Source organism: Epinephelus lanceolatus, chromosome 21 (assembly GCF_041903045.1).
Source record: "Epinephelus lanceolatus isolate andai-2023 chromosome 21, ASM4190304v1, whole genome shotgun sequence".
In the NCBI taxonomy this organism is placed as follows: Eukaryota; Metazoa; Chordata; class Actinopteri; order Perciformes; family Serranidae; genus Epinephelus; species Epinephelus lanceolatus.
The window spans coordinates 25,130,064-25,156,105 of record NC_135754.1 but is presented as its reverse complement, the minus strand read 5'-3'; the positions used below and the strand labels follow the sequence as shown (position 1 = coordinate 25,156,105).

General features: G+C 41.5%; 1 protein-coding gene across 1 annotated transcript in view; it reads left to right on the top strand.

Moving 5' to 3' along the window:
- Positions 1–205: 205 nt before the first annotated feature.
- LOC117247656 (testican-2) overlaps positions 206–26,042 on the top strand; it is a 47,413-nt gene continuing 21,576 nt past the window's right edge. Inside the window, exons 1-2 of the mRNA XM_033612253.2 lie at positions 206–250; positions 17,635–17,749. Coding sequence (XP_033468144.2) covers positions 223–250; positions 17,635–17,749 — 143 coding nt within the window. The 5' untranslated portion in view covers positions 206–222. The remainder of the gene's footprint in view (positions 251–17,634; positions 17,750–26,042) is intronic.

The window sequence follows — 26,042 nt, the reverse complement described above, 5'->3', positions numbered from 1 at the left end:
AGAGCTGAATCTATTTGAATTGCTAAAATCACACTCACATTTAAAGTGTCATTCATGGCGTGCAGCAAATTTTCTGTTATCTTCCTCCATTATGTATGCTCTTCTGAATTCTCATTAAAAATGAGCGCAAGAGCACATTTCCTCTATTGTGCTGCCTAAGATGAATTATTAAACCCATTTATGCAAATATATTTTTCCTTCCAGGATGACTACATCAAAAACATGGAGGAGAACATGGGCTCTGATGAAAGTAAGTCTGATTTTATCTGATTAAAAAAGATTTTTCTGTGGGCACATGAGGATAGCTGTGTGGTTTCATTTGAAGTGTAGTGTGTTTTCCACTTACAGTCTGAGTGTGTGCTTTTGTACTATATGGAGAGACCGTTTGCAAAGATTTTCAATATTTAAATGGCTTTACTTAAATGGCCAGTTCTACAGCAAAGAAAAGAAAAAACAGTGCTGTACTTCAGATTCTACCAGCATAATCAATGCTAAGTGCTGTCCGCCTTTATACATCTGCTGTAGACAATGAAACAGTAGGCAGACATTATCGAAGTGCAGGCTTTTCTTAATTGCAGCAGTTGTCTGAGGTCATCCGGTGTGTGGTGAGCGCTGGTCTGGAGTGTCAGAGCTTGTGGAGGGTGAGAACACAGTTGTGATTCAGGAAAGGAGAGTCTGAGCCTTCAGTCAGATCCATTAGTTTGAAAAGCCTGCTATAATTGCCTTTGTTGCTGAGGGCTCAACTCAGAACTCCCACCAGGCTCCATTTACCTCCATGGGGTCTGTTTCTTGTCGAGAGAGAGAAAAAAAATCTCAGTTTGAAAATCAGCTGTGGAGGAGGAGAGGAGACTGTGAAAGCATGGTGTTTCAGTCAAATTGTCTTACTGTATTCAACTGAAATGAAAAAGTATATTTAAAAAAACATTAAGAGAGTGCAAATATTTCATAATCTTACAAATTTAAATGATAGTATTGAGCCAAGCATGTGAGACATTCAGCAGTGTCTTTGCAGGTAACAATATGCTGTTTGCTAGTTGTATGAAGCGTATAGTAGTTTCCACAAAAACCAACCATGTCTCCCAGAAATTATGTTTGTATATCACTAAGTTGTTTTCATAATTGCATTGTGGTATCACAGCCTGGATTATGTTCACAGAGAACATTACTTTGGGTTAATGAAACACTACATTTATGTACCACACTGGATTCACAGTGAGGAGGTCGGGGTGGTTGGCGGACATACAAAATGCAGGACACCAGAATCAGGGGGGTGCCATATCGTCTCGTTCATTATGATACCAGTATAATTTTTAATATGAAATGAAAATTCACATCGTGATACTCGCAGTATTTTGACTTGGTTCCCACTGAATTAACAAGCATGGCTAAAAGCTGAATTATTACTGACTCCGCAGTGGTTCCAAAAAGAGGAGCAGCTTCAGTAGTGTGGAATAAACTGTGGTGTCCTAAATGTTTAATGAACAGCCCCGGACTTCTCACGGTCTTTTAGTGAGTTACCGCTCAGAGGGAACTCATTCAGTGTCTCCTCTGGCAGCAGCACAGCGTCTCTCCCTCTCCTCTCTCACCGTGCACACACGGAAGTCGGTGTCATCAAGTGATTTTGTCATAAACCTTCGGTAATGTAAACCTACATGACGCTCCTAGCTTGACAAAAAAACTACATATATGTGAATGTGTGATAGCTGTGGTATCATAACAGCCTGTCACAGGTTACAGCGTGATGATTAGAGGAGAAATGGCAGAGCATAAAGGTCCAGGTGGAAAAAAAATAACAGAAGGAAATCACCTGTTGATTTAAATATATAGATCCCAGGGTACAATTGTTGTATTTGGGAGCTGTTTAAATGTGTAATGTGTGGTAGACTTTATTTTGTTGAACTATTAATATTGTATACAGAACCTGAATCTCACTCTGAGTTACTGCTGTTGTTCACAAATTAAAGAAATGAGAGATCATTTTTTGTTTAGTTTTTACTGAATATTTGAAGCAAACTGTAAAAATATATCACTTATTTTGTTGCAATATCGTACCCTGAAATATTGTGACATTATTTTACTTTTACCCGAACCAGAATCCCAAGTTTGCCAGAAAAAAGTGTTGTAAGTTCGCATTGCAGATTGCTGCAAAAAAGCTGTCCATTAGGGATATTTCCACAGTTTAGATCATTTAAACATTTCTCAGAATTAATATATTTTATGGTATTAAGTGTAAAAAGCATTTGTTTAATTATCTGGCACACTGAAGTGGAGAATTCAGCACCTGTTAATAAGCAAAAATACAAGTATATTTTAATTATATTAATTATTGAATAACCTAAAGCAACAAATAACAGTTGTAAGGGAAAACAAGTTTAGTTTGAACAAAATTTTTTTGTGCAAGAAAAAAACTTATGCTACAAGAGTAAATTATGAGGAGACAGAATTATTCAGGTTTTATTATTTCACAATATGACTTACTGATGAATAATCTGCGATATTTGATCATCATAAATGCAAGTAACCTATAAATGTTAAAATATAATATATTTAAAAATAAATAAATAAAAATGTTAAAAACTCTCCATACAAATTAATTAAATTGAATTAAATTAAATTAAATTAAATTGAGTTAAATTTAATTAAATTAAATTAAATTAACAGGAAAAAAGTAAAAATTAAAAGAATTCAGTCTACTGAAAATATTTTGCTGCGTTCAGCTGAACCTGTGCTTGTTTCAGCAAAAATCACATTTTAACTGTTTAAGCTAGTCAAATGGTCACCCTTCTATGGTGGAGATAATGAAGCATGAATCATTTCACAGCTCGGCTTATGAAGACACTATTCATACATGCTTTAGTCAGTCGAGGGTAAGCAGTGTGTTCCCGCTGCGAGGTGAGTGTGGGAGGTCGGCTGTAGCGCCACACCCACACTGCCTCACTTAAAAGATGTTGAAGATTTGCCTCAAAGGAGGAAGATGTGAGAAGGAGCTGTTCCAGACGTTATCCCGACCGTCTGTTCTTACAACAGGGGGAATAACTAATGTAGTCTCAAGAAAACGCCTCGCTTGCTGTAGTGTGGGCGATGTTCATTTGAATACCATTGATTTCGTCCCCGTCCCAACTCCCACTGGGACTAATTCTGCAGAGTTAATTGATCAGAGCCCTCTTCATTGCAAATTTAACAAGACAGCAGAAACTCCGACAAGGTGTACCTGCGAGCCCCGGATAGAACAAAAGACCTAATGGGAGACTTCAGACACCTCCGGTGCTTTTGTAAGTGAGCTGATTGAGACGTCAGCTCCGCAGAGTGTTTAAGGGCCATTTCAAAACAATAAGGTCCCCACTGCTCTGATTTAACAGAGGCGCTGCCAGATTTGACCTTGACATCTTTTATTTTAGCCGATAAATTCTGCCAAGAGAAAAGTTTTGACTGTGACTGTGATTATGCCTCCATTTGTACAACAACTGCAGGAAATTATTCAGACGTAATGCGTCATAAAGAGGAACTAGAGGTGAACTTGTGTGTTGCATCCTCTCTAATTATAAGTAAGTAATTTCATAGCTCTATTGTGGTAGAATAAAAGCTGCAGGCTGCTTTAACGCAGCGACCACCAATTAAATCGAAGGGTTTAAAAGAGTCTTCTAAGATGACAGTAATTACAAATCCAGTTGAAACTAATTTACTTAAAGCCCGTCTCTCTCATGCTCTTAATATTCATCACAGCTAAATCATTTCGGTTTCAGACATGTGCTCCTGTTTCTTGGCAGGTCTTTTGCGGATTTTCTTTTTTTTCTTTTTGTGCCGAACCACTAAAGTACTTCATTAAATGCACTCTGACAGTCTGAATGTAAAACAAATTGATGAAGGCCTTTGACGGAAGATCCTGTCCAACTGCAAGCCTTCACGCTCAGTAGAGAAGTCACAGACAACGGAGAGAAAGCTGATTGTGGATGAGCAAGCAGCCGCGTTATATTAGTTTTTGATGGCAGCATAATAATAATAATAATAATAATAATAATAATAATCTCAGAGAGATTGGACACAGGCTCGGTGCAGTCCCATCGCCTTTGTTGACATGATTACAGACGGATTTAAAACCCATAATGGCCCTCACACGTCCCGGCCCTGCACACAATTCTCAATGCAGCACGATGTCAACAACCACCAGCAGCGCAGGCGAGGTGGAAAACACATTTGATCTTTAATGCAAATTAAATTTCGTATTTGGATTTCATTTTCAGCATGTAGGAGTTGTATAAGAATACTGTGTGAGGGACGTGTTGGATCTGAGGCTGTTGCTTGGAGGCAGACTTGATATCTTGAGATGCCGAACCAGGGAGCAATAAGAGAGACGCCAAGCTGTGTTTCTATGGGAACATACAGTAATGCAATTAACAAGTATATATTAAAGTGGGTATTTTTATGTCGATGTACATCCAACAGTAATAACACGTGGCTGTTTATGAAGTTCTCTTATTTGCATAAAAACTCCTGAACTGTGAAGCTATGATCAGCCTGCAGGCAGATTAGATCTGTGTCTCAAATTAGATCTTTACGACAGACTGTCTGCTGGTGTATGTGGAAGTGATCACATCTGTGTGTCCAGACATCACCATCCTATCGACATGGGTTACTGTGGTAACAACAAAGGCATCAGTTGCGACACAGCTATGCTGGTTACGCATGAGCCATGAACTGCACCAGACAAACTCAGCAACACACGTGATCAATTCAATTCACTTCAGTTCAACAGCGTTTTATTTATCTCGAAGGAAATTACTCGCCAGATGATGCTGAGGAAGTCCTGGTGGAAGTTCATTCATCGATTCAGAGATTTCATATGCTGTTCAAACTTGCACAAGTAACACAATGTGAAAATTCACATCGCGTTTGGTGTGAACACAACATGAGACACAGCTGTGTAATGTGAAAGGGGGAGCTCATTGTTTGGGTTTTCACTGTTTTGATTCAATCTGACTCTCATCACCTTCGTCTTGGTTGCAACAGGCAGCTGTTTTCAGTGGAAAAAAACCCTAAAAATCCACTTCACACTACCTGCTCAGCACCAAACAGCTGACACAGACAGTTAGCACCTGAACATAGTGGAGCATTTCACAGCTAAAGGATCAAATATTGTTGGAGTTGGTGGAGACCAAAAAGCGAGCTAAAAGAAGAGACACTAGTGGACTAACATTCATCAGATCAGCAGTGATTTCTTCATCTAAATCATCAACGTGTCTCTTAGACCCCATCCCAACTAGGCTACTTAAGGAGGTCTTTCCTTTAGTTAACACTCATATATTAGATATGATCAATATATCCTTATTAACAGGCTATGTACCACAGTCTTTTAAGGTAGCTGTAATTAAACCTCTACTAAAAAAAGCCCACCCTGGATCCAGAGGTGTTAGCCAACTATAGACCAATATCTAATCTTCCCTTTATGTCAAAGATCCTTGAGAAAGTAGTCGCAGACCAGCTGTGTGATTTTCTCCATGATAATAATTTATTTGAGGAATTTCAGTCAGGATTTAGAGTGCATCATAGCACTGAGACAGCACTAGTTAAAATTACAAATGACCTTCTGATTGCTTCAGACAAAGGACTTGTCTCTGTACTTGTTTTATTAGATCTTAGTGCGGCGTTTGACACAATTGACCATCAAATTCTACTGCAGAGAAAGGTTCTGCACTAAGCTGGTTTAAATCTTATTTATCTGATCGTTTTCAGTTTGTTGACGTTCATAATGAATCATCCTTACGTACCAAAGTTTGTTTTGGAGTTCCGCAAGGTTCTGTGCTCGGACCAATCGTATTTACTCTATATATGCTTCCTTTAGGTAACATCATTAGAAATCACTCTATAAATTTCCATTGTTATGCGGATGATACACAGTTGTATTTATCGATGAAGCCAGAAGAAAGTAATCAATTAACTAAACTCCATAACTGCCTTAAAGACATAAAAACTTGGATGAGCACCAATTTCCTGATGTTAAATTCAGACAAAACTGAAGTTATTGTTCTTGGCCCCAAACAACTCAGAGACTCTTTATCTGATGACATAGTTTCTCTAGATGGCATTGCTCTGGCCTCTAGCACTACCGTAAGAAACCTCGGAGTAATATTTGATCAAGATTTGTCTTTTAATTCTCATTTAAAACAAACCTCACGGACTGCATTTTTTCATCTGCGTAATATTGCGAAAATTAGGCCTATCCTGACCTGAAAAGATGCAGAAAAATTGGTCCACGCTTTTGTTACCTCTAGGCTGGATTACTGTAACTCTCTATTATCAGGTAGCTCTAGTAAGTCCTTAAAAACTCTCCAGCTAATTCAGAATGCAGCAGCACGTGTACTAACAGGAACTAAGAAACGAGAGCATATTTCTCCTGTTTTAGCTTCTCTGCACTGGCTCCCTGTAAAATCCAGAATTGAATTTAAAATCCTACTGTTAACTTATAAAGCTCTAAATGGTCAAGCTCCATCATATCTTAGTGAGCTCATAGTGCCATATTATCCCACCAGAACACTGCGCTCTGAGAACGCAGGGTTACTCGTGGTCCCTAAAGTCTCCAAAAGTAGATCAGGAGCTAGAGCCTTCAGCTATCAGGCTCCTCTCCTGTGGAATCATCTTCCTGTTACGGTCCAGGAGGCAGACACCGTCTCCACATTTAAGACTAGACTTAAGACTTTCCTCTTTGATAAAGCTTATAGTTAGGGCTGGCTCAGGCTTGCCCTGTACCAGCCCCTAGTTAGGCTGACTTAGGCCTAGTCTGCCGGAGGACCCCCCTATAATACACCGGGCACCTTCTCTCCTTCTCTCTCTCTCTCTCGTATTCTATTACTGCATCTTGCTAACTCGGCCATTCTGGATGTCACTAACTCGGCTTCTTCTCCGGAGCCTTTGTGCTCCACTGTCTCTCAGATTAACTCATATCGCAGCGTTGCCTGGACAGCGTGACGTGTGTGGTTGTGCTGCTGCCGTGGTCCTGCCAGATGCCTCCTGCTGCTACTGCCATCATTAGTCATTAGTCATACTTCTACTGTTATTATACACATAATACTATTGTCGCACATGTATACTGCCAGATATTAATACATACTTTCAACATATTGTACCACAGTAGCCAGAACTATAACTATAATATTATTACTTTCAATAATGCTGTTGTAACCTACTGTCATTACCTGCATCTCTCTCTCTCTCTCTCTCTCTGTCTCATTGTGTCATGCGGATTACTGATAATTTATTATGCTGATCTGTTCGGTACGACATCTATTGCACGTCTGTCCGTCCTGGAAGAGGGATCCCTCCTCAGTTGCTCTTCCTGAGGTTTCTACCGTTTTTTTTCCCCGTTAAAGGGTTTTTTTTTTGGGGGAGTTTTTCCTTATCCGCTGCGAGGGTCATAAGGACAGAGGGATGTTGTATGCTGTAAAGCCCTGTGAGGCAAATTGTGATTTGTGATATTGGGCTTTATAAATAAAATTGATTGATGATTGATGATGATTGATCAGATAGCCAGAAACACAACTCCAAATTGATGTTAATTTCTAATGCTAATATTTCTCAGTAACTGCTGAATGTGTGTGAATAAACACCAGTTTTCTAAGGGTGCTTTCAGACTTAGAGTTGTCTTGCTTTGGTCTGAATCAGGGACTAATTTTGTTACCATAGGCCCGTTTCCACTGAAGAAGTTCCTGGTACTATTTGGGGGGCAGGAACTACTACAGGAACGTCCTCTCGTTCAGCCCTCTCAACCGCCGTGTCTCCACTGAGAGAGCGGAGTACGAGGAGGGTTCCTGTAAAGTTACGGGCTCTGGATGTGACGTAATCGTTGCGCGACCATTTACCGGGGCGACGTAGGGACGCCGTTAGCTGATAGCCCTTAGCGGTGTCTGTAATAACTCACCTAAATGGCCCGTGAAAAAATTTTTTTTTTCCAGCGGATGTCTTAGTTACAACATGATTGAGCTAACTGGAGTAGTTTCATGTCGTATCCGACAACGGGAGGCTTTTAACAGATGACGTCCTGATATTAGCCTGCTGTTAGCTGTCCCTGTCAGCAGCAGCCACTGATGCTTTCTAGACATCTGATTTCCCAAAACTGAATAAATACCACACATAGCAACACAAAACTGCTTTGCTAGCTCAATCATGTTGTAACTAAGATATCCGCTGGAAAGAATATTTTTTTCACGGGCCATTTAGTGAGTTTTTTTTACATGGCAGAGGAAGCTATATGAACGAGCTAATCCTCGTCTGCTGAGTTTTAAAAATGCCGGCTATTTTGTTGCTTTCTGTTGTCGTCGCATCCCGTCTTGAGTATATCCAATCAGCACCAAGTAATCCCCAAGCCCCAGCCAGGAGTCTTTCGGGGCCGTTCTGAGTACCTACCCCGAGGCAGGGACTTGTTTAGCCCCCGTAAAAGTTCCAGAACTCTGTCCTTCGGGGGTGGTTCCTGCGGTGGAGGGTTGGTTCATGTTCTCCAAACAGGGCAGGTGTGAAAGCACCCTACGTTTGCCGTATCAACTGGGGTGGATGGCGGTCAGTTAATGTACGTTTTTGCAAAACTATTTTCCACCTTCCCTCCTACAGTTTTCATCCACTCTTCACTAAATATATGCTGAAAGAATTGTTCATTTGGCTTTTATTATTCCTCTATATCAGTAATCTGATAAAGCCTTTGTGACATAAGCCACAAAAACTGTATTGTATTTTGCAGTTTAAACCAAATGTAGATGAACCATGCGCATATGGTGCCAACAGTTGTTGACATTACATCTACAGGTGGAACTTCAGCAATGTAAACGGTTATAAGATCATCCAAAATGATAATACTCTCAGAGAAGATATATTCTCCAAAACTAAAGGCTGCCATTCATCCTTATGTACAGCCATGTCCAGTATATTCCTGGACAGTAATTAGATATGCATCTATTGTTTTGTCTCACCAATTGAGTATTACTATCCAAATTCAGATCCATATTTTCTATTATCAAACTAATACATAGAGAGGATTGTAGAGCCTTGATACCGGTGTGTGCCCCCTGGGTGCTTTCTAGTTTTATTTGATTCTTCCTCATATATTCAGACTGCACAGTGCACGGCTCACTGCACAGTCTACAGCTGTGGTTTCTGTCTGAGCAGACGGCAGGTACAGCAACTGCTCCGTGGCCGGAAAATAATAAAAAGGCACAGGAGAAAGTGGTTCTAGTTAAAGGTATATTACGCCACTAAAAAAAACCCCATACACTTCTGTTCCCTGGCCCAATAAAAGTATATGGTCTGTGCCTGGAACTGTTGTTAACAAAATGAAATGTTAAACCTTAAACTCTGAGAGGAGCCACCAACAGAATGTAGTCTCTGTAAGATAAACCAGAAGAAAGCCTGAGGAAAACCTGAGTGATGAGTTTCACCCAAGAGAACTGATGTGAGATGTGAAAATATGAGATGTGTCTTTGCTCTCTTTATTGTAAAGAAATAGTCAAAATGAGATGTATGGTGACAGTTTGGGGTGATTTTTGGGGTGTTTCATGTCTGAGATCTAAAGAGAAATAGCAGCAGTACAGTCTGGATATCGTCACAGCCACTGGGATTAAATCATGATGGAGCAGAATACCTGTTGGAACAGACGAGGGGAATAAAAGTCAAGTGGTCACAAAATCTTTTTATATCGAACGACTTTGACTTTTCATTCAGCTGTCTGTCTTTGAGCTTCTCTGCTGAGTCTGAATGCTGCGTCTTTTTATGAGTTTCTTCCCCACTGAGAGGTGGAATCTAGATGAACCGATTTATAATTCAGTTTTTACAGACTGATACTAATTTATTTTCTTTTTGACTAGGGATGTCAACAGTTAACCATAAATAAGTTATGCACAGAGAATATTTCTGACCAGTTATGCATGTTAGTCTGTAGGTCAGTTTAGCTACTCTTCAGTTTGAGGGGGCTTTCACACCTGCCCTGCTTGGTTCGGTTCAATCAAACTCAAGTTCCTTTGCCCCCCAAGTGCGGTTTGGTTGAGCAGGTGTGAACACAGCAATCGCACTCAGGTACGCACCAAAACAACCAGACTGAGACCTTCTTGAAGAGGTGGTCTCGCTCCAGTTACAAATTAACTCTGGTGCGGTTTGTTTGTGGTGAGAACGTGTTCCGACCCGAATCTGAACCAACTGCAGTCACATGACACACTTTTTGGGTTAAACATGAGCATGTTACAGTCCTGGAGGATTATTAATGTGCGCCTCCTCCTGTACTGCCTTAATATGCACATCCAGCACATCCAATGCATCAAAACATTGTTTTCTAGTTGGAGCCGCGCCTCGTTTTCAAACTGTATGGTTTGACTAAAATGAACAATGACAGCAATATAGTCCACGATGAGCAGCGCTAAAATCAACCTGCGTAGTTGTCCCTCCATTGTGACATTAGAAAGTGTCACATTTATCTTGCAAGTGTACTCTTCTTCAATGTTTGGGTTACTTCCTGGATTTTTCCCGCATGGAAATTCTGACCAATCAAGAGCAGCTTTCTCTCACAAGGCATTTTATCTGGTCCACTTGTAAATGCTGTCTTGAGAACACAAACAAACGAAACAATGCTGAAGGTTATTTTACAGCTCAAAATAAACCCACTTACTCACCAAGGCTACCTGGAGGGAGACCAGAGGGAGGTCACCATGTTTCTGCTGTCAGCAGTGATTGCAAATAATGGATAATAACCTATCCAATCCAGCCAGTACACAAATTTGCAAACCCTAGTATAGCGAAGAAATGGCCCCCCTTACTCTGTCTTATCCTCTTACCCTGTAACCCTCCGATTGGCTTACCTTGACATTCTCATCTGAACCCTAATCAATCCAACCAATGAAGGCAACCAGTACTTTTAATGGTAAGCCACCCCAATTTTACCATAACCCAACATCATCATTCTTATACCACCATCATAACCACAAATTCGACCGGGAATTCCCCCTCAGTCACCCACCACTCAGTCAGAAATAAAATTGGACATGCCTCTTCCTTTGTCTTCAGGTCCGGTGGTCTACCCTTTGCTTGGGGATCGAACCCCAGTTCAGTGCACCCTAATTGAAACCCAAATCCGAAACCCTAACCCAACCTTTACCCCCTGCTTGGCTTATCTTGATGTTCTTACCGTAACTCTAATTAATCCAACCAATGAAGGCAACAAGTACTAGCTATTCATGGGGCACGCAGGGTGGGTCATTCCTTTGCTATCCGAGGATTCGCAAATTTGTGGCTGGTACGCAGTGCAGAGCAGGCAGGGATAACGTTAGCTAACCAGTGGAGACCAGAGGATGGGCAGTAGGCACTATATTTCCACGTTAACCTCCTGTCAGCAAAGCCAACAGAAATAAAATTAAAGAAGAGATATGTACATCAGGAAACTTTAACATTTAACCACCTCTAAATGGAAAACGCTTTTTAATGTGGTGCAGAAGCTTACGGTGAGTCTGTGGAAAGCCAAACCAAAATTATGTCTCCCTGCTCTACGAGCTCCCGTTTCGGGAACCATTGTTGATCATACAGGGTTTCTTCAATCTGTAGATCTGTGAAGAGGAACTGTGGGATTTTCTGCTCATTTTGTAGCTCCTACTGTTCCTGCCAATCATTTTTGGCATAAATAACCTCAGTATCATGTTTCAGCCTTTTAAACAAACCAAAATGTAACAAACTAACCATCACAGAAACCTACAAATATCTTTAAATATTCCTTTACTCACATCTCACTTATCAACACCACATTCAGAACCTAATAAAGAGGCTCAAGCGGGAATTGTATGTCTATAAGAAGATCAGAGCATATCTCACCCCTGCTGTTTCAGACACATACCTACATGCAGTAATTCTCTCGACACTATCCTACTGTCTCCCCATATGGTCGCTCACCACAAAGGAAACCGTTGAACCAATAGCAAGACTATACAACAGAGCTTACAGGATCCATGGTAACCCCCCCCACCCCCCCCCCCCCTTGTACTCATCACTGCACCGCACTCCCCCATTCTAACACCTTGACTTTTCAAAACTACACAAATAATCTAGCCATGAAATTCTATTTTCAGATCCTAAACAATCCTAAACTTGCTGCTATACGTCCAAGTCACAACATCACTAGATCAATTTCACTTAAAAAAAAAAAATAATTATGGTCAGAGATCATTTTGTCCCACTTACACTAAGATCTGGAGCGTGATCCCATACTACATTAGAGCAATAACCTCTAATACACATTTCAAACACACATAAACACTGTATGATGGAAGGACATACCTGCAACCACTGATTTAAATCCCATATCCTATTTTATACTCGACTAAACTCTATACTCTGCATCGTCTGTGCAGCTGCCTACGTTTTGTTGTTTTGCCTCTGTTGATTGATTCTGTTTTTATTCTGTATTGCGATGTGTTTTTGTTGCATAACAGGGACCTGCTGAAAACCAGTTTTCAACTGCCAGGTTTAACTCCAACACACAATCTTCCTTTCAGTTCCTTTCCTATGTAAATAAATGAAATGAAAACCTTAATGCAACTGCCGAACAGTCCTATTTTTTTTTAGTAACTTAATTTTTTTACAGATAAATAAATTTGTATTCGTATCAGGTCTGACCCAAATGCTTTAAAGCTTCAATTGTTGCCATGGTAATGGACGTAACATCAGTATTTGAATAGTCATCCAATATTTTTAGTTATTCTCAGACAAGGACATTTAATCTTTGTGATAGCTCTGTGTCACCAACTTGCTCTCATCATTAGCAGTCCAGTATTTCTGAAACTAGGACAGTTCGACCACATGTAACAGGCTAACAGACACGTTAGCAAGATGTTAAAAAAGTGTCTGGAATTGTTAAAAAAAATGCAAGATGACCCCCAAAAGTCGAGTGCCAGATGCACCAAACAAAACTGCTATGTATTAAATCCACAATGATCTTGGCAAATCACCTTAAAAACTCCTCTTTGTTATTTCTTAAATGTTGCTGTCATACTCGGCTGTAGCCATCTTGTGCTGTATTTGTTCCAACAAGCTGTCTGTCTTTGTTCCGACAAGCTGTCTGAGTAAGCATGGAGCCCACACTGTAACGTAACATCAGTATTTGAATGCTCTGTTTTGTTTTTATGTTTGTTTTGTTTTGTTATTTTTAGTTACTCGCAGACAAGGACATTTAAACTTTGTCATTGTTTTGTGACTCCGACTTGCTTTCATTTAATCATTAGCAGTCCAGCCCTTCTGGAACCAGGACAGTTTGACCACATGTGACAGGCTCAAAGACACGTTAGCAAGATGTTAAAAACGTCAGGTGTCTGGAATTGTTAAAAGAAATGCAAGATGACCCCCAAAAGTCGAGTGCCAGATGCTCCTAAGGAAACTGGTGTGTATAAAATCCACAATGAGCTTAGCAAATCACCTAAAAAACTGTGTGGAACAGGCTGACCATCTTGCCAAGTATTCATTTTGCTAGCTTTGTGTGACCAGGGTGACCCCGTCAAAGCGCCGATTAACTGTGAATATTTCTTACTGAAGCTTTGATGCTAAAAATCTGGTATACGGGACAGCCTTATATATGCATCAAAATGCACCTACTTGAAGACAATCATGATAAAAATGCCAAATTTTTATTAATGTAAATGCAAAACTTCAACAGAAAATTGTGGGAATCTTAAAAGACCTTGCAGTGTTGAAGAGTAACTGCACCCAGTCTAATATCCCAGTTCACCCCTGACAACTGGTGACAACCTGCTTTATCCACACCCTCTGCAGCAGTGATGTAGTGTGGCACTGTATGTTTTTTTACTTGTTATCCAGCTGCTGGTTGTGTCTTCAAAGATATTTTCTTGATCTCACAGATATCTTTTTCTTCTGCCTGCCCAGAATGATAAAATGTTTTCCCGGGGCAAAACTAATGTTTCAAGTCCAATATTTCCACCGATCACAATAGCTGTCTTGCTGTGCTCTTCTTCTTTGGTGAGATGTTTATACATCTGCTACGCGGGCGGCGTCAGTCTGTGGAAATGATTTTCAGAGTTTCAGAGCTCATTTAACATGAGAATTTTGGTCAGATTTTACTGTGATTTTTAGCTGGTTATTCAAAAACCACAAATCCAGTCACAAAGACAGTAACACTGAGCATGAGAGTTTGTTTTTGTGTAGACTTTATGGTGATAGTTTGAAGGACTGACTCATTTCACCAAACACAAATCAATGTAAAAGCCTAAATACGACAAAAACAAGCATGAAATGTGTGCTGTGATAGCTCGAACAGTATAAAAGATATCAAGAGGCTGATTTAATACCAAGTCTTGTGACCCGTCATATCATAAGGTAATGAAGGTGATGAAGCAGCATGACGTCAAAGATTTCCCATTATTGTACATTTTTGTGCGATGTTACATTTATTTTTGTTAAGGCTTTTTTGTGTAGGTGTTTAAAATGTTGCAAAAATGCATCATTTTTCCAACAAAAATCCATAAGATTATTAAATATTTCCTGCTAGGGTTTGTGTAGACTGCCAAACTATGGGATTTTCTCTGTGGCAGACCATCGCCGCTTCACTTGGGAGACTGGTCTAACTCCGAAGTCATCAAAATCCAGCGCCTGGGCAGTGACTTGCGGCATCAGAGACCAATGAAAAAAAACGTCCTCTAACGTCAGCATGATACGCGGCCGATTGCCATTATAGTTTAATGGTGCCGGGTGCCAAGAACTAAAGTTAAGGCAGCAAAAGTCTGACTTGGGCAGGCGGGAGGGGTGATGGATGGGTCCAACAAACACTGACTTTCACCCGAGAGAACGGTGTTCTAAAGCCAAACCCTGTTTTTTTCCTAAACCTAACTACATGCTTTTGTTACCTAAACCCAGCCACGTGTTTTACTGACGTAATACATTTATTTTGAAAGAGACTGTATGTAAACATTAAATTTCCTGTGAAAACAGAAGTGTATTTTGAAAGAAGACAATGCATGCAACAGGCAGAACTTGACATGGCATCCCAGAACGTCAACAACCAACGCACCCAGGGTACCTTTCACACTGTATCTGTACGTGGAAAGTCCATGACCAAACATGAATATGTGACGAGTTTGAAGTGAGAATGAGTTGCACCTGGGGTCCTTCTTCTACTTTTGGTCTCTGAACTCCTCTTTTAGTTTCTTAATTATTTCTTAAATGTTACTGCCATCTCATGCCGTATTTCTTCGAATGCCAGCTTTCTTCTTGAAGCTCACTCAAGTTTATTCTGGATTTCTGGGAAGGATCACAATGCATTGAGACAGTTTGTCTCCTCCATGGATCACTGCTCCTTTGATTTCACATCCACTCTGAAGCTCTATTTTATTTCTCTAATTAGCAGTCACAAAGTGTTAATTGACCTTTATTGGTCACAATAATCCTGCCCCCTTCCCCTGGCATAAGCGGTTTCTTGGTTCTAGACAGCTCCAGTGTCAAGTATCAGTTGAGGGAGAACCCAAGTGCATGATAATAAACATCCAGAGCAAGCAGGTAACTGAAAGTCCAAATGACAGCAGAACAAAAACTAAACTGAAAACCAACCGGGAAAAATACGATGAACTCAGGTATCAAAAATCCAAACACAAGACACCAGAAAACTCCAAAACAAAGTCCATAGGATAACGTAATATAAACAAAAACCCAGGATCGTGACATCCAGAAGAACAACGATGGGCTTTGACGCCAAATTTACACAGTGGCCAAATGCAAATTACAACTTCTGGGTTTCGTCAAGTGTTTCCATGGGGCTCAAAAATAAGTTTTCCCATAGACTTATATTGTAAAAGCGACATCTGAAAACTAATGGATACATTTTTTCAAGCGTCACAACCCCTGTGAAATGACTCATGTCACCATCAGGATTTGATCCATTTGGTCCAATAACATTTCTAAAGTCTAGAAGAGCAGCTCAATAAAATCATATTTATCCTCATTTAAGTTAGCAGAGTGCTAAACCGGAAGTTAACCACTCGGGCAGAAGTCTCTTGTGAGCTTGCTTTATGGGCCCCACAAGGCTGGAGATCAGGGTAATGTCATTCTACTAAAACTGAGCTTTTCTGGCTTTATACGCCACTGAGCAACTTTCATACAAGTAAATGGAGTCCCGCCTCCGACACTGTATCCAGTTGTCTTTATACATCAATGGTTCTAGACCAGCAAAGTGTTGGTGCTGCTCCTGAACCAGTTTTGGCTGAGAGACGCTTATTAGGCTGTCGAAACGCAGACAACTACTTTGAGTTCAGGCACCGGCTCTGATCCGGCCCTCAAACTGCCTTCATGGAAATAGAGTGCTGAAGCCACAAATAGAGACTAAGTTACTCAGAAGAGATATCCTGCTATCCCAACAGATAAACTAACAGGACCAAACACGTAACCTCCACAATAAAAATGCATCGTAGAACAGAGGCTGGTGGATCATAAGCACGGAGGCTGTGAAGTGGTGCAGGTCCTGGGCTCTTTACGAACTCCGTTCACCAGCTCAGTCTCATACCTAGTCTTATAGCACAAAAGCACCACAGGCGCACAGCTTCCTACCAGTATTTTTGGATTCCCTCAGAGCTGTCATGTCATCCACTGTTCCCTCGTACCTCCCTGCTGTAGCATCAAAGTATCACCTAGTCTCCGGATTTGCAGGAATCTGGCTGGCAGCCACCTCGTCTGTTGACCGTGTTGACTACAAAGCAGCTGCTCAAAGCTGACTCAGGATTTCACAGCTTAAATTTCTCTCGCCGACCGCCCGCTTGCCACTCACTCTTAAATTTATCTGAGCCTGCGAGTTTTCCGAGGCCTCTCCAGCAAGGCGGCAAATGGGCTGGGACGGTGTGACATCCAGTTTCGGATGGCATTGACCACAGGCTGAGGAAGGTGGAGGACACAGTGCTATTTCCATCTCAGTCTATCAGTGGAAAAGAGGTTGGCATTGAAAAGTTCAACTCTCCAAAGATAGAGAGAGATGCTGTTGAAGGAGGGAGGGAAGAGGGTGGAAAGAAAGGGAACGTGGGAGACAAAGATGGAGTAGTGTGTGTGTGTGTGTGTGTGTATTTGTGTGAGAGAGAGAAAAGGCAAGACGGGGAGAGACAGTGATAAGTTGACACGGGGGAAGTGAGATGTGACAAGCCGAGAGAAAGAGATGCTCAATCAGTGCTGTCAGGCTTCCTCGCAATCACAGACAGCCGTTGGAGACTGCAGGCAGTGCTATTGACGACAGGCTGCCTCGCTAATGACAGCGAGGCGTCCATGTTTTCAGGAGTGCTGACTATAAAATCAATGGACTCATTTGTGCACACTGCCAGAATATTTTTCATTACACCTTTCATGATTTTCATTGCAGACGCCCCGTTTAGAGAGGAGAGGACGGAAGATCATTTTAAAAGGTGTAAATATGCTGATTTGATTATGCAGCACATAAAATCGCTGCTTTCCTCTGTTTCTCTTTTGCTATCAATCTGTTGAACACATGCTCCCTGTCAAAAGACGAATAAAAAACAGCCGGAAGCTCTGTATTTTTCTCCGGGAGGTGACAAAAATAGCGAATTAAAGCAAAACACCTCAGCTGTGATTGACACCTCTGGTGATTTTCAGTGTTGTTGTTTTTGTGCTTTGCAGCCGTGGACACCACCAAGGACCCGTGCCAGAATGTGAAGTGCAGCCGCCATAAGGTGTGCGTCGCTCAGGGCTACCAGAGGGCCATGTGTGTCAATCGCAAAAAACTGGAGCACAGGTAGGTGGAGTCCTAAAGTCAGAGGGAGGCTTTTTTTGTTTTGTGTTTACAAGACATGCTGCAGCTGTTTGGAAGATTCCTACGTGGACAGGACAGACTCTTGTGTGCCGTAGGTGTCAGCGGCAGTTGGCTGTGCGTCACTTAAAAGCCTTTCAGTGTCTTGTTGTGAGAGCTATTGATTAAACTCAGTACAGGGCCACAGAGTGTCATGAGTCAGGAGTGATGTCATTCAGCTCCAACACTCATGCTGAGCAGTGACTAATTAATGGTGTGGATGGAGGGTGGTAAAACTGAACAACACAGACAGTAATGGAGGCAAATAATGCCCATAACAAAATATATTTTATATGTAAATGAATACCTAATTTCAGGCGCAGACTGGCCATTGCTAAGTTTGGAAAATTTCCCAACCACAGCATTACATAACCATGGTTAACAACTTATTTCATAATAATAATAATAATAATAATAATGAGCCCCAAAAAATATCTTTAAATTATTTGCTTCCATCCTCATACATAGCTACTCCTAAAATCATGACAGTAATGCTCCTGTCAGACACAGAAGAAAGAAATGCTAACTTAATGGGTAACACTTAATGTCTAGGGTACATACCTTATGATTAATTAATACTTATCTAATACATGACCCATCATGATCTAATGCATGATGTATCATGAACTCCCGTGGTTCAGTTTTAATTAAAAACGAAGCCACTATTACTTAGTTCAATAAGTTAAAACTACACGGATCATCAGTTTGTGAACTGAAACATTTATGCAGTTGAGATGGACTAAAATGAACACGTCATCAAATCAGATGTAAACTAACGAGAGTGGACAAAATCTTCTCAGCTCAGTGCATCTAATAATCCTCTCCACCATGTCATGTTGTGTGGACTGTAAATACGAGCAGCTGAGAGAAAAAAACCATTCATATCGAGCCTTCGAGTTAAAATATGGGGTATATCAGACAGTTGCGATATCTCCCAGCTGACAAAAAGAAAAGCATTCCAGTCAGAAAACTCACGTTTAAATATTTATCTCAACAGCAGAACATGGTTTTGAGTTTGGCGTCTAGACTCCAGCCTCATCGCTCCCAGCAGATATGTTTACATGAGATATGGGGGAGTGATGATTAAATGTTTCCCCCCTTAGCTGGAGCCTGCAGGTGGATGCTGATGTGGAGGTGGGGCTGAAAGAGCGAGCAGCAGTACTGAGGCACGGCAGCAGCGGCAGCATAGACAACACAAAGGAAGAGCTGTGAAGATTTTGAAGCTTTAATAGACCGCCAAAATGGGAGGATGTGTTTTGTAGGCGTCGCTCCATAAGTGTCCACACACTGGTGCCAAATCACCATTATAGTTTAAATATAAAAAATCTGATTAACACAAACATAACTGGTGTGCAAATTAACAGTGAGAATAACCTATGCAATTTGTTTGTACCTTGTTTAACATGTTAACAAACTGTGGCCGTCGTGTAACACATATTTAAAGCTGGTATAATAGTAATTGTTCTATTAAAAAAGGATTAAAAGACATGAATGTGAAAGTGGTTGCTCGGATGACGAACCCACAGCTGATTCTTCAGCCCTACAGAGCGTTCAGCTTTTTGTTTTGATTTCATAGCCCACAACTTTATAGTTTTGCTATCACTGCTCTGATAGGGTGGAATTTACATCATTTTACTGTAATGCAGCCTTTAAAATGAGGGGAAAAAAACACCATTTATGCCATCACGATTCAACGATATCCAAAATCTAGGACGATATACAGTCTCATATCTCGATAACAACATAATATCTTCATATTGGCCAGCCCTACTATATGTACACTACCCGCCTAGCACCTAATAGCAGACGGACACAGTTAGTGACCAGCAGATATAAAGCACATAAAGAGCCAGATAGTTCCTTTGGGAGTTGGTTTGGTGTGGGAGTGACTGGTTCTGGTAGGTAGGTTTTCTTCAGTGGCAGTTTACATATTGTGATGTATGATGTTTTAAAACATTTTTGGAGCCCACTTAAGTTACTAAAGTTAATAATTAAGAATTGTATCAGTTATTTTTGTTTGACAGCTATTTTCATTGGGGGAAGCAGGACAAGTTCAACATTTATATGCATCTACATATCATCATATTTTACTATACAAGAAGTTGTAAAAGAAAAAAAGAAAGGGACAAAACTAATAAACCTTACAACATGGGAGAAAGACAAAATAGAGGGGGTGGAAGGACTCGCCAGGGAATTAAACATTGTTATTTAGTGGAGTCAGAGGCTGGAGATTTCATTCTTAGTCTGGAGAAATGTTTGACAGGTTAATGAAATACTCAGTAAATGTTCTACATAACTAAAAGAAACCTTCAGTGGCTCCCCTGAGAGATAATTTTATTTTCCCTAGGCTTAGAAAAAACATCACATTATTCAACTAGATTGAAAAGGAGGGTGGTTTTGGAGAGTTCATGGATAGTAATAGGCTTCTAATTGTTGAGAGTCTGTTAAAGGCACATTCTGGCAACAATTAAATCGTAGGCAACTGGACTTTGATTTTGTCTAGAAGACGTTTCGCCTCTTATCCAAGCGGCTTCATCAGTTCTCAACGCATCAGTCTGACTAGTCCTCACTAGTCTGACAAACAATGGTCCAGTGAAACTCCACTAACAGAGTATTGTCTTATGAGGGTGGTGGGTGTACACCTCCACAGAGGTTAAAAACCTGAGTCTTACTCCACTGTTTGTCAGACTAGTGAGGACTAGTCAGACTGATGCGTTGAGAACTGATGAAGCCGCTTGGATAAGAGGCGAAACGTCTTCTAGACAAAATCAAAGTCCAGTTGCCTACGATTTAATTGTTGCCAGAATGGAATTGACCTGGATAAATGAGAATATCCACAGACTTAAAGGCACATGTATCTCTACACTGGGCTGTGCATTGCAAGGGTTCTGATGGCATGCCAGATACAGCTACTAGAGGGCATGGTTAGAACAGTGTATGTAAGACAGAAGACCAGGGTTGCTGCAGTTGTGGACAGGACCAATACACTTCCCTGAGTTATGTTTGGGGCTTATCAAAACAAAGGCGCATTTACTTTTTATTTTTGTCACACTTGACACCAAAAGGAACATACAAAAATTAAAAGAGGTCAGTCATGATTTTTTGCTATATCCTTTGTCCCTGAGCCAGATTTTGGGCCTTCAACCCTGCTACTCCTCAGGCTTATGTTGCCTCAAACCTTATTCCTCCAGCCCCATGTTCCCTTAGCCCCATGTTCCCTTAGCCCTGTGTTGCCTCAAACCTTATTCCTCCAGCCCCATGTTCCCTCAGCCCCATGTTCCCTTAGCCCTGTGTTGCCTCAAACCTTATTCCTTCAGCCCCATGTTCCCTCAGCCCCATGTTCCCTTAGCCCTGTGTTGCCTCAAACCTTATTCCTTCAGCCCCATGTTCCCTCAGCCCCATGTTCCCTTAGCCCTGTGTTGCCCCAAACCTTATTCCTTCAGCCCTATGTTCCCTCAGCCCCATGTTCCCTTAGCCCTGTGTTGCCTCAAACCTTATTCCTTCAGCCCCACGTTCCCTCAGCCCCATGTTCCCTTAGCCCTGTGTTGCCTCAAACCTTATTCCTTCAGCCCTAGGTTATCTCAGCCCTTTGTTCCCTTAGCTCTTTGTTCCCTCAACACTATGTTCCCTCAGCCCCATGTTGCCTCAAACCTTATTCCTCCAGCCCCATGTTCCCTTAGCCCTGTGTTGCCTCAAACCTTATTCCTTCAGCCCTAGGTTATCTCAGCCCTATGTTCCCTTAGCTCTTTGTTACCTCAACACTATGTTCCCTCAACCCTATGTTGCCTCAAACCTTATTCCCTCAGCCCTATGTTCCATCAGCCCTATGTTTCCCTAGCTCTTTGTTCCCTCAACACTATGTTTCCTTGGCCCTATGTTGCCTCAAACCTTATTCCTTCAGCCCCATGTTCCCATAGCCCTGTGTTGCCTCAAAACTTATTCCTTCAGCCCTAGGTTATCTCAGCCCGTTGTTCCCTCAGCTCTTTGTTCCCTCAACCCTACGTTCCCTCAGCCCTATGTTGCCTCAAACCTTATTCCCTCAGCCCTATGTTCCATCAGCCCTATGTTCCCCTAGCTCTTTGTTCCCTCAACACCATGTTTCCTTAGCCCTATGTTGCCTCAAACCTTATTCCTTCAGCCCTATGTTCCCTCAGCCCTATGTTATCTGAGTCCTATGTTCCCACAGCCCTATGTTCCCTTAGCCATATCTTCCCTCAGCCTCATGTTCCTTCAGCTCTATGTTCCCTCGGGCCTATGTTGCAGCAAACCTTATTCCTTCAGCCCTATGTTCCCTGAGCCCTCTGTTCCCTTAGCCCTATGTTCCCTTGGTCCTTTGTTCCCTCAACACTATGTTCCTTCAGCCCTGTGTCCCCTCAGCCTTATGTTCCCTCAGCCCTATGTTCCCTTTGCCCTTTGTTCCCTCAACACTATGTTCCTTCAGTCCTGTGATAACATGGGCAACCCTAATTGCCAGCCCAGTTATGGAAGGGCCTGTTCTGATAATGAGGGAACATGAAGCTAAGGGAACAGGGGCCAGTTTCTTTTTTAGAGTTTATATACATATACTATACACAGCAATATTCATGTGACAAGAAAGCATATGAGTGGAGGACAGTTAGCTCCATGGAGGTAACACATATAAGAAATTAAGGTCAATCTGTGTCAAATCAAGAATATGCTTATTAGCTGTCATTCCAAACAGCTTATGTTTCCTTTGAATGTACAAATAATAAGAAACACAGCATTTTATATTGCGTGTTTTGTGTATATTTATTGCTAGCAAGCCAAAATATGAGTTTTGTCTTTATTTAATGTGACAAAATGTCATTCCCATCACTTTTTTTGCTGTGATGGAAAAGACACATGCTAATGGAAATGGAAATACCAGTGTTATTTTATTGAAAATATTGTTTCACTGCATCTCTCTAAATATGTGTTGGATTGTCTAAAGGTTTCCAGACCAAAATGGACCACAGTTTAAAAATGACTCATAGATATATTTCAACCAGTCTGGCTTTATTAAGGCGGACTCCATGCACCATTATCAGCTGGGTTAAACTGAGCCATGCACGTTTAAGATGACTTAACTTCATTCAGAAGGTCTTCACGGCAATCATCTATGGAGTCCATCCTCAGCTCTTCTTCCCATTTAGACCTAACTATGTGTATTTTGTCATCACTGAAATGTATGATATCGACATATTAATTCCTTTTTTGTCTAGTCTACCTTTTTTGATCCTAGTATGCAGAAAACACACAATCACAATGTTAAAAGGAAACTAAAGATGCTAAGTGCTTTCGATTGTGCGTCACTAAGCAACAGTGTTCTTATGTCTCAGCCCACTTGAACAGGGAGAACATTGAGTGTTTGACCCCCCATGCCGAAAATAACACTTCACTGGACTACTGGTGTTGATTATAGAGCAGCTTAAGAGTTGCGTTGGGTTGAAACCACGACACTGAAGCATATAGAAAATACATTAACATTTTGGTCAGTGTAATACTGGTATTTATAGTATTTCAAATGTGCCTTCCTTCATAAAAAATCTTGAGTTTCTGTGGTAAACCTCACTGAAAAAGCATTTATCTACTCCCTCACCCATTCATTCCACTTTGACTGGAAAACAAATGAGCAGGGTTGCAGTCTGAAAAGAATTAATGGAGTGAATTATTACTACCTGCAAAGTCTATCTGCTGCGACAGGCGTTTATCTTTTTCAATAAAGTGCTTCATTTACAGAGTCACTCCAGAGATGAGAGAGACTGTGTCGAATAATGGGTAATAAGCACGAACGCAACCACACTAAACCATCCTAGCATCATTAAGTAGCAGCCTTAGAAGACGTACTGCAGAGCCTAATGTTTGTGCTCACTGAACATGAAGTCAATCACCGTGTGAGAGGAAAGCAAGCAAAGGGGGGATTTTACGAAGCACTGCATTCAAATATTAACAGGAAATGCAGACAGTTTTTGTTTTATTTATCCAAGTTTGTAGATATCTACCCCTAAGGTTTCTATTGCCATCCCATCACAGTGAAAGTGAATCTAAAAAATTCAACAGCAACATGTCTTTCCCCAGTCACGTTACATTACATTTATTTTGGAGATCCTTTTGTCCAAAGCAACTCACAATAAGTGCATTCAAACTTGACAGGAACAAGAGCAAGATGTCATCAGATGTTGGAAGAGCATCTCTCTCAAACGACCAACTGAAAGCATGATCAGTGTTGCAGTGCAAGTGCTAGTTTTCTGTTTTTTAAGAAATAACTAAGTGTGGTGTCAAGATGTGAGTCTCTTAACTGGGCAGTGACTCAGCTGTCCTGACGCCTGTGGACATTTCATTTCAGCACTGTGGAAGACAGGCAGGCATTATCTGTTACTCTCGAAAATCTACAGACCTCTCTGTCAAATGCTGTCTCTGAAAATACTTTCTGTTAAAGAAATAGTCACAATGAAAACATTTGCAAATGAGTAGCAGGGTCACTGTTTCTGGAGAGCGATGTTGCTTATGAGCTTGTTGCCACACTGGATGGATGAATCTATAGAGGGATATGTTGGCCACTTTGACTTTAATATCTCAGCTATTGGATCGCCATTAAGTTTTGTGGGGTCTAAGCTTTGTTCCGTCAACTCAATATTCCCTCAACACTATTTACCTTAAGCCCTATGTCCCCTTAACTACCATGTTCCTTCAGCTCTGTGTCACCTCAGCCTTATGTTCCCTCAACGCATATTCCCTCAGCCATATGTTCCCTTGACCCTATGTTCCCTCAGCCCTATTTTCCCTTAGCCTTTTGTTCCCTCTGCCCAATGTTCCCTTTACTCTATGTTCCTTAGGCCCTATTTTCCCTTAGCCCTTTATTCCCTCAACACTATGTACCTTCAGCTCTATGTTCCCTCATCCTTCATTCACTCAGTCCTACCTTGCCTCAGCCCTGTTCCCTCATCCCTTATTTACTCAGCCCAATGTTGCCTCAGCCCTTTGTCCCTTTATCCCTATGTTCCCTCAGCCATATGTTGCTTCAAACCCTCTTCCTTCAGCCCTATGTTCCCTCAGCCCTTTGTTCCCTCAAAACTATGTTACTTCAGCCCTGTGTTGCCTCAGCCTTACCTTTCCTCAACCCTTTATTCCCTCAACACTGTGTTCCCTAAGCCCTATGTTGCCTCAGCCCTTTGTTCCCCTATCCCTATGTTCCCTCGACATAATGTTCCTTCAGCCCTGTGTCGCCTCAGCCTTATATTTTCTCAATCCTATGTTCCATCAGCCCTGTGTTCCCTTAGTCTTTTTCTCCCTTAGCTCTTTATTCCCCCAACACTATGTTCCCTCAGCTCTATGTTGCCTCAGCCCTTTGTTCCCTTATCCCTATGTTTCCTCAGCCCTATGTTGCCTCAAACCTTTTTCTCTCAGCCCTTTGTTCCCTCAGCCCTACATTCCCTCAGCCCTATGTTCCCTCAACACTGTGTTCCCTCAGCCCTATGTTTCCTCAGCCCTTTGTTCCCTTATCCTTATGTTCCCTCAGCCCTGTGTTGCCTTAAACCTTATTCCTCCAACCCTATGTTCCCTTGGCCCCTTGTTCCCTCAGCACTGTTCCTTCAGCCATATGTTGCCTCAGCCCTTTGTTCCTTTATCCCTATGTTCCCTTACCCCTTTGGTCCTTCAGCCTTATGTTCCCTCAGCTTGATGTCCCATCAGCCCTATGTTCCCTTATTCCTATGTCCCCTTAGCCCTATGTTGCCTCAAACCTTATTCTCTCAGCCCTTTCTCCCCTTAGCTCTATTTCCCCCAACCTTATGTTCCCTCAGTCTTTTATTCCCTCTACTCTATGTTCCCCCAGCTCTTTGTTTCCTTTACTGTGTTCCCCCAGCCCAATGTTCCCTCAACCTCTTGTGCCCTCCACACGATGTCCCCTAAACCCTGTGTTCCCTCAGCCCTACGTTCCCTCAACCTAATGTTCCCTCAGCCCTATGTTTCCTCAGATCAAAACCTCCACCAGTGAGGTAATGCTTTCGCCCCTGTATTAACATGAGCAACCCTAATCTCCAACCCAGTTAAGGGCCTGCTCTGATAATGAGGGAACAAAGGGCTTATTGAACAAAGGGGCTAATATGGGATGGAAAAGTTCAGTAGGGAACTAAGAGCTGAGGGAACACAGGGCTAACCCCAATTTGATTTTGTACAGACAGTCATGGTCTAACTTAAATTATCCCCTGACTTTTCCTTGAGCTTCATCATCAGATCA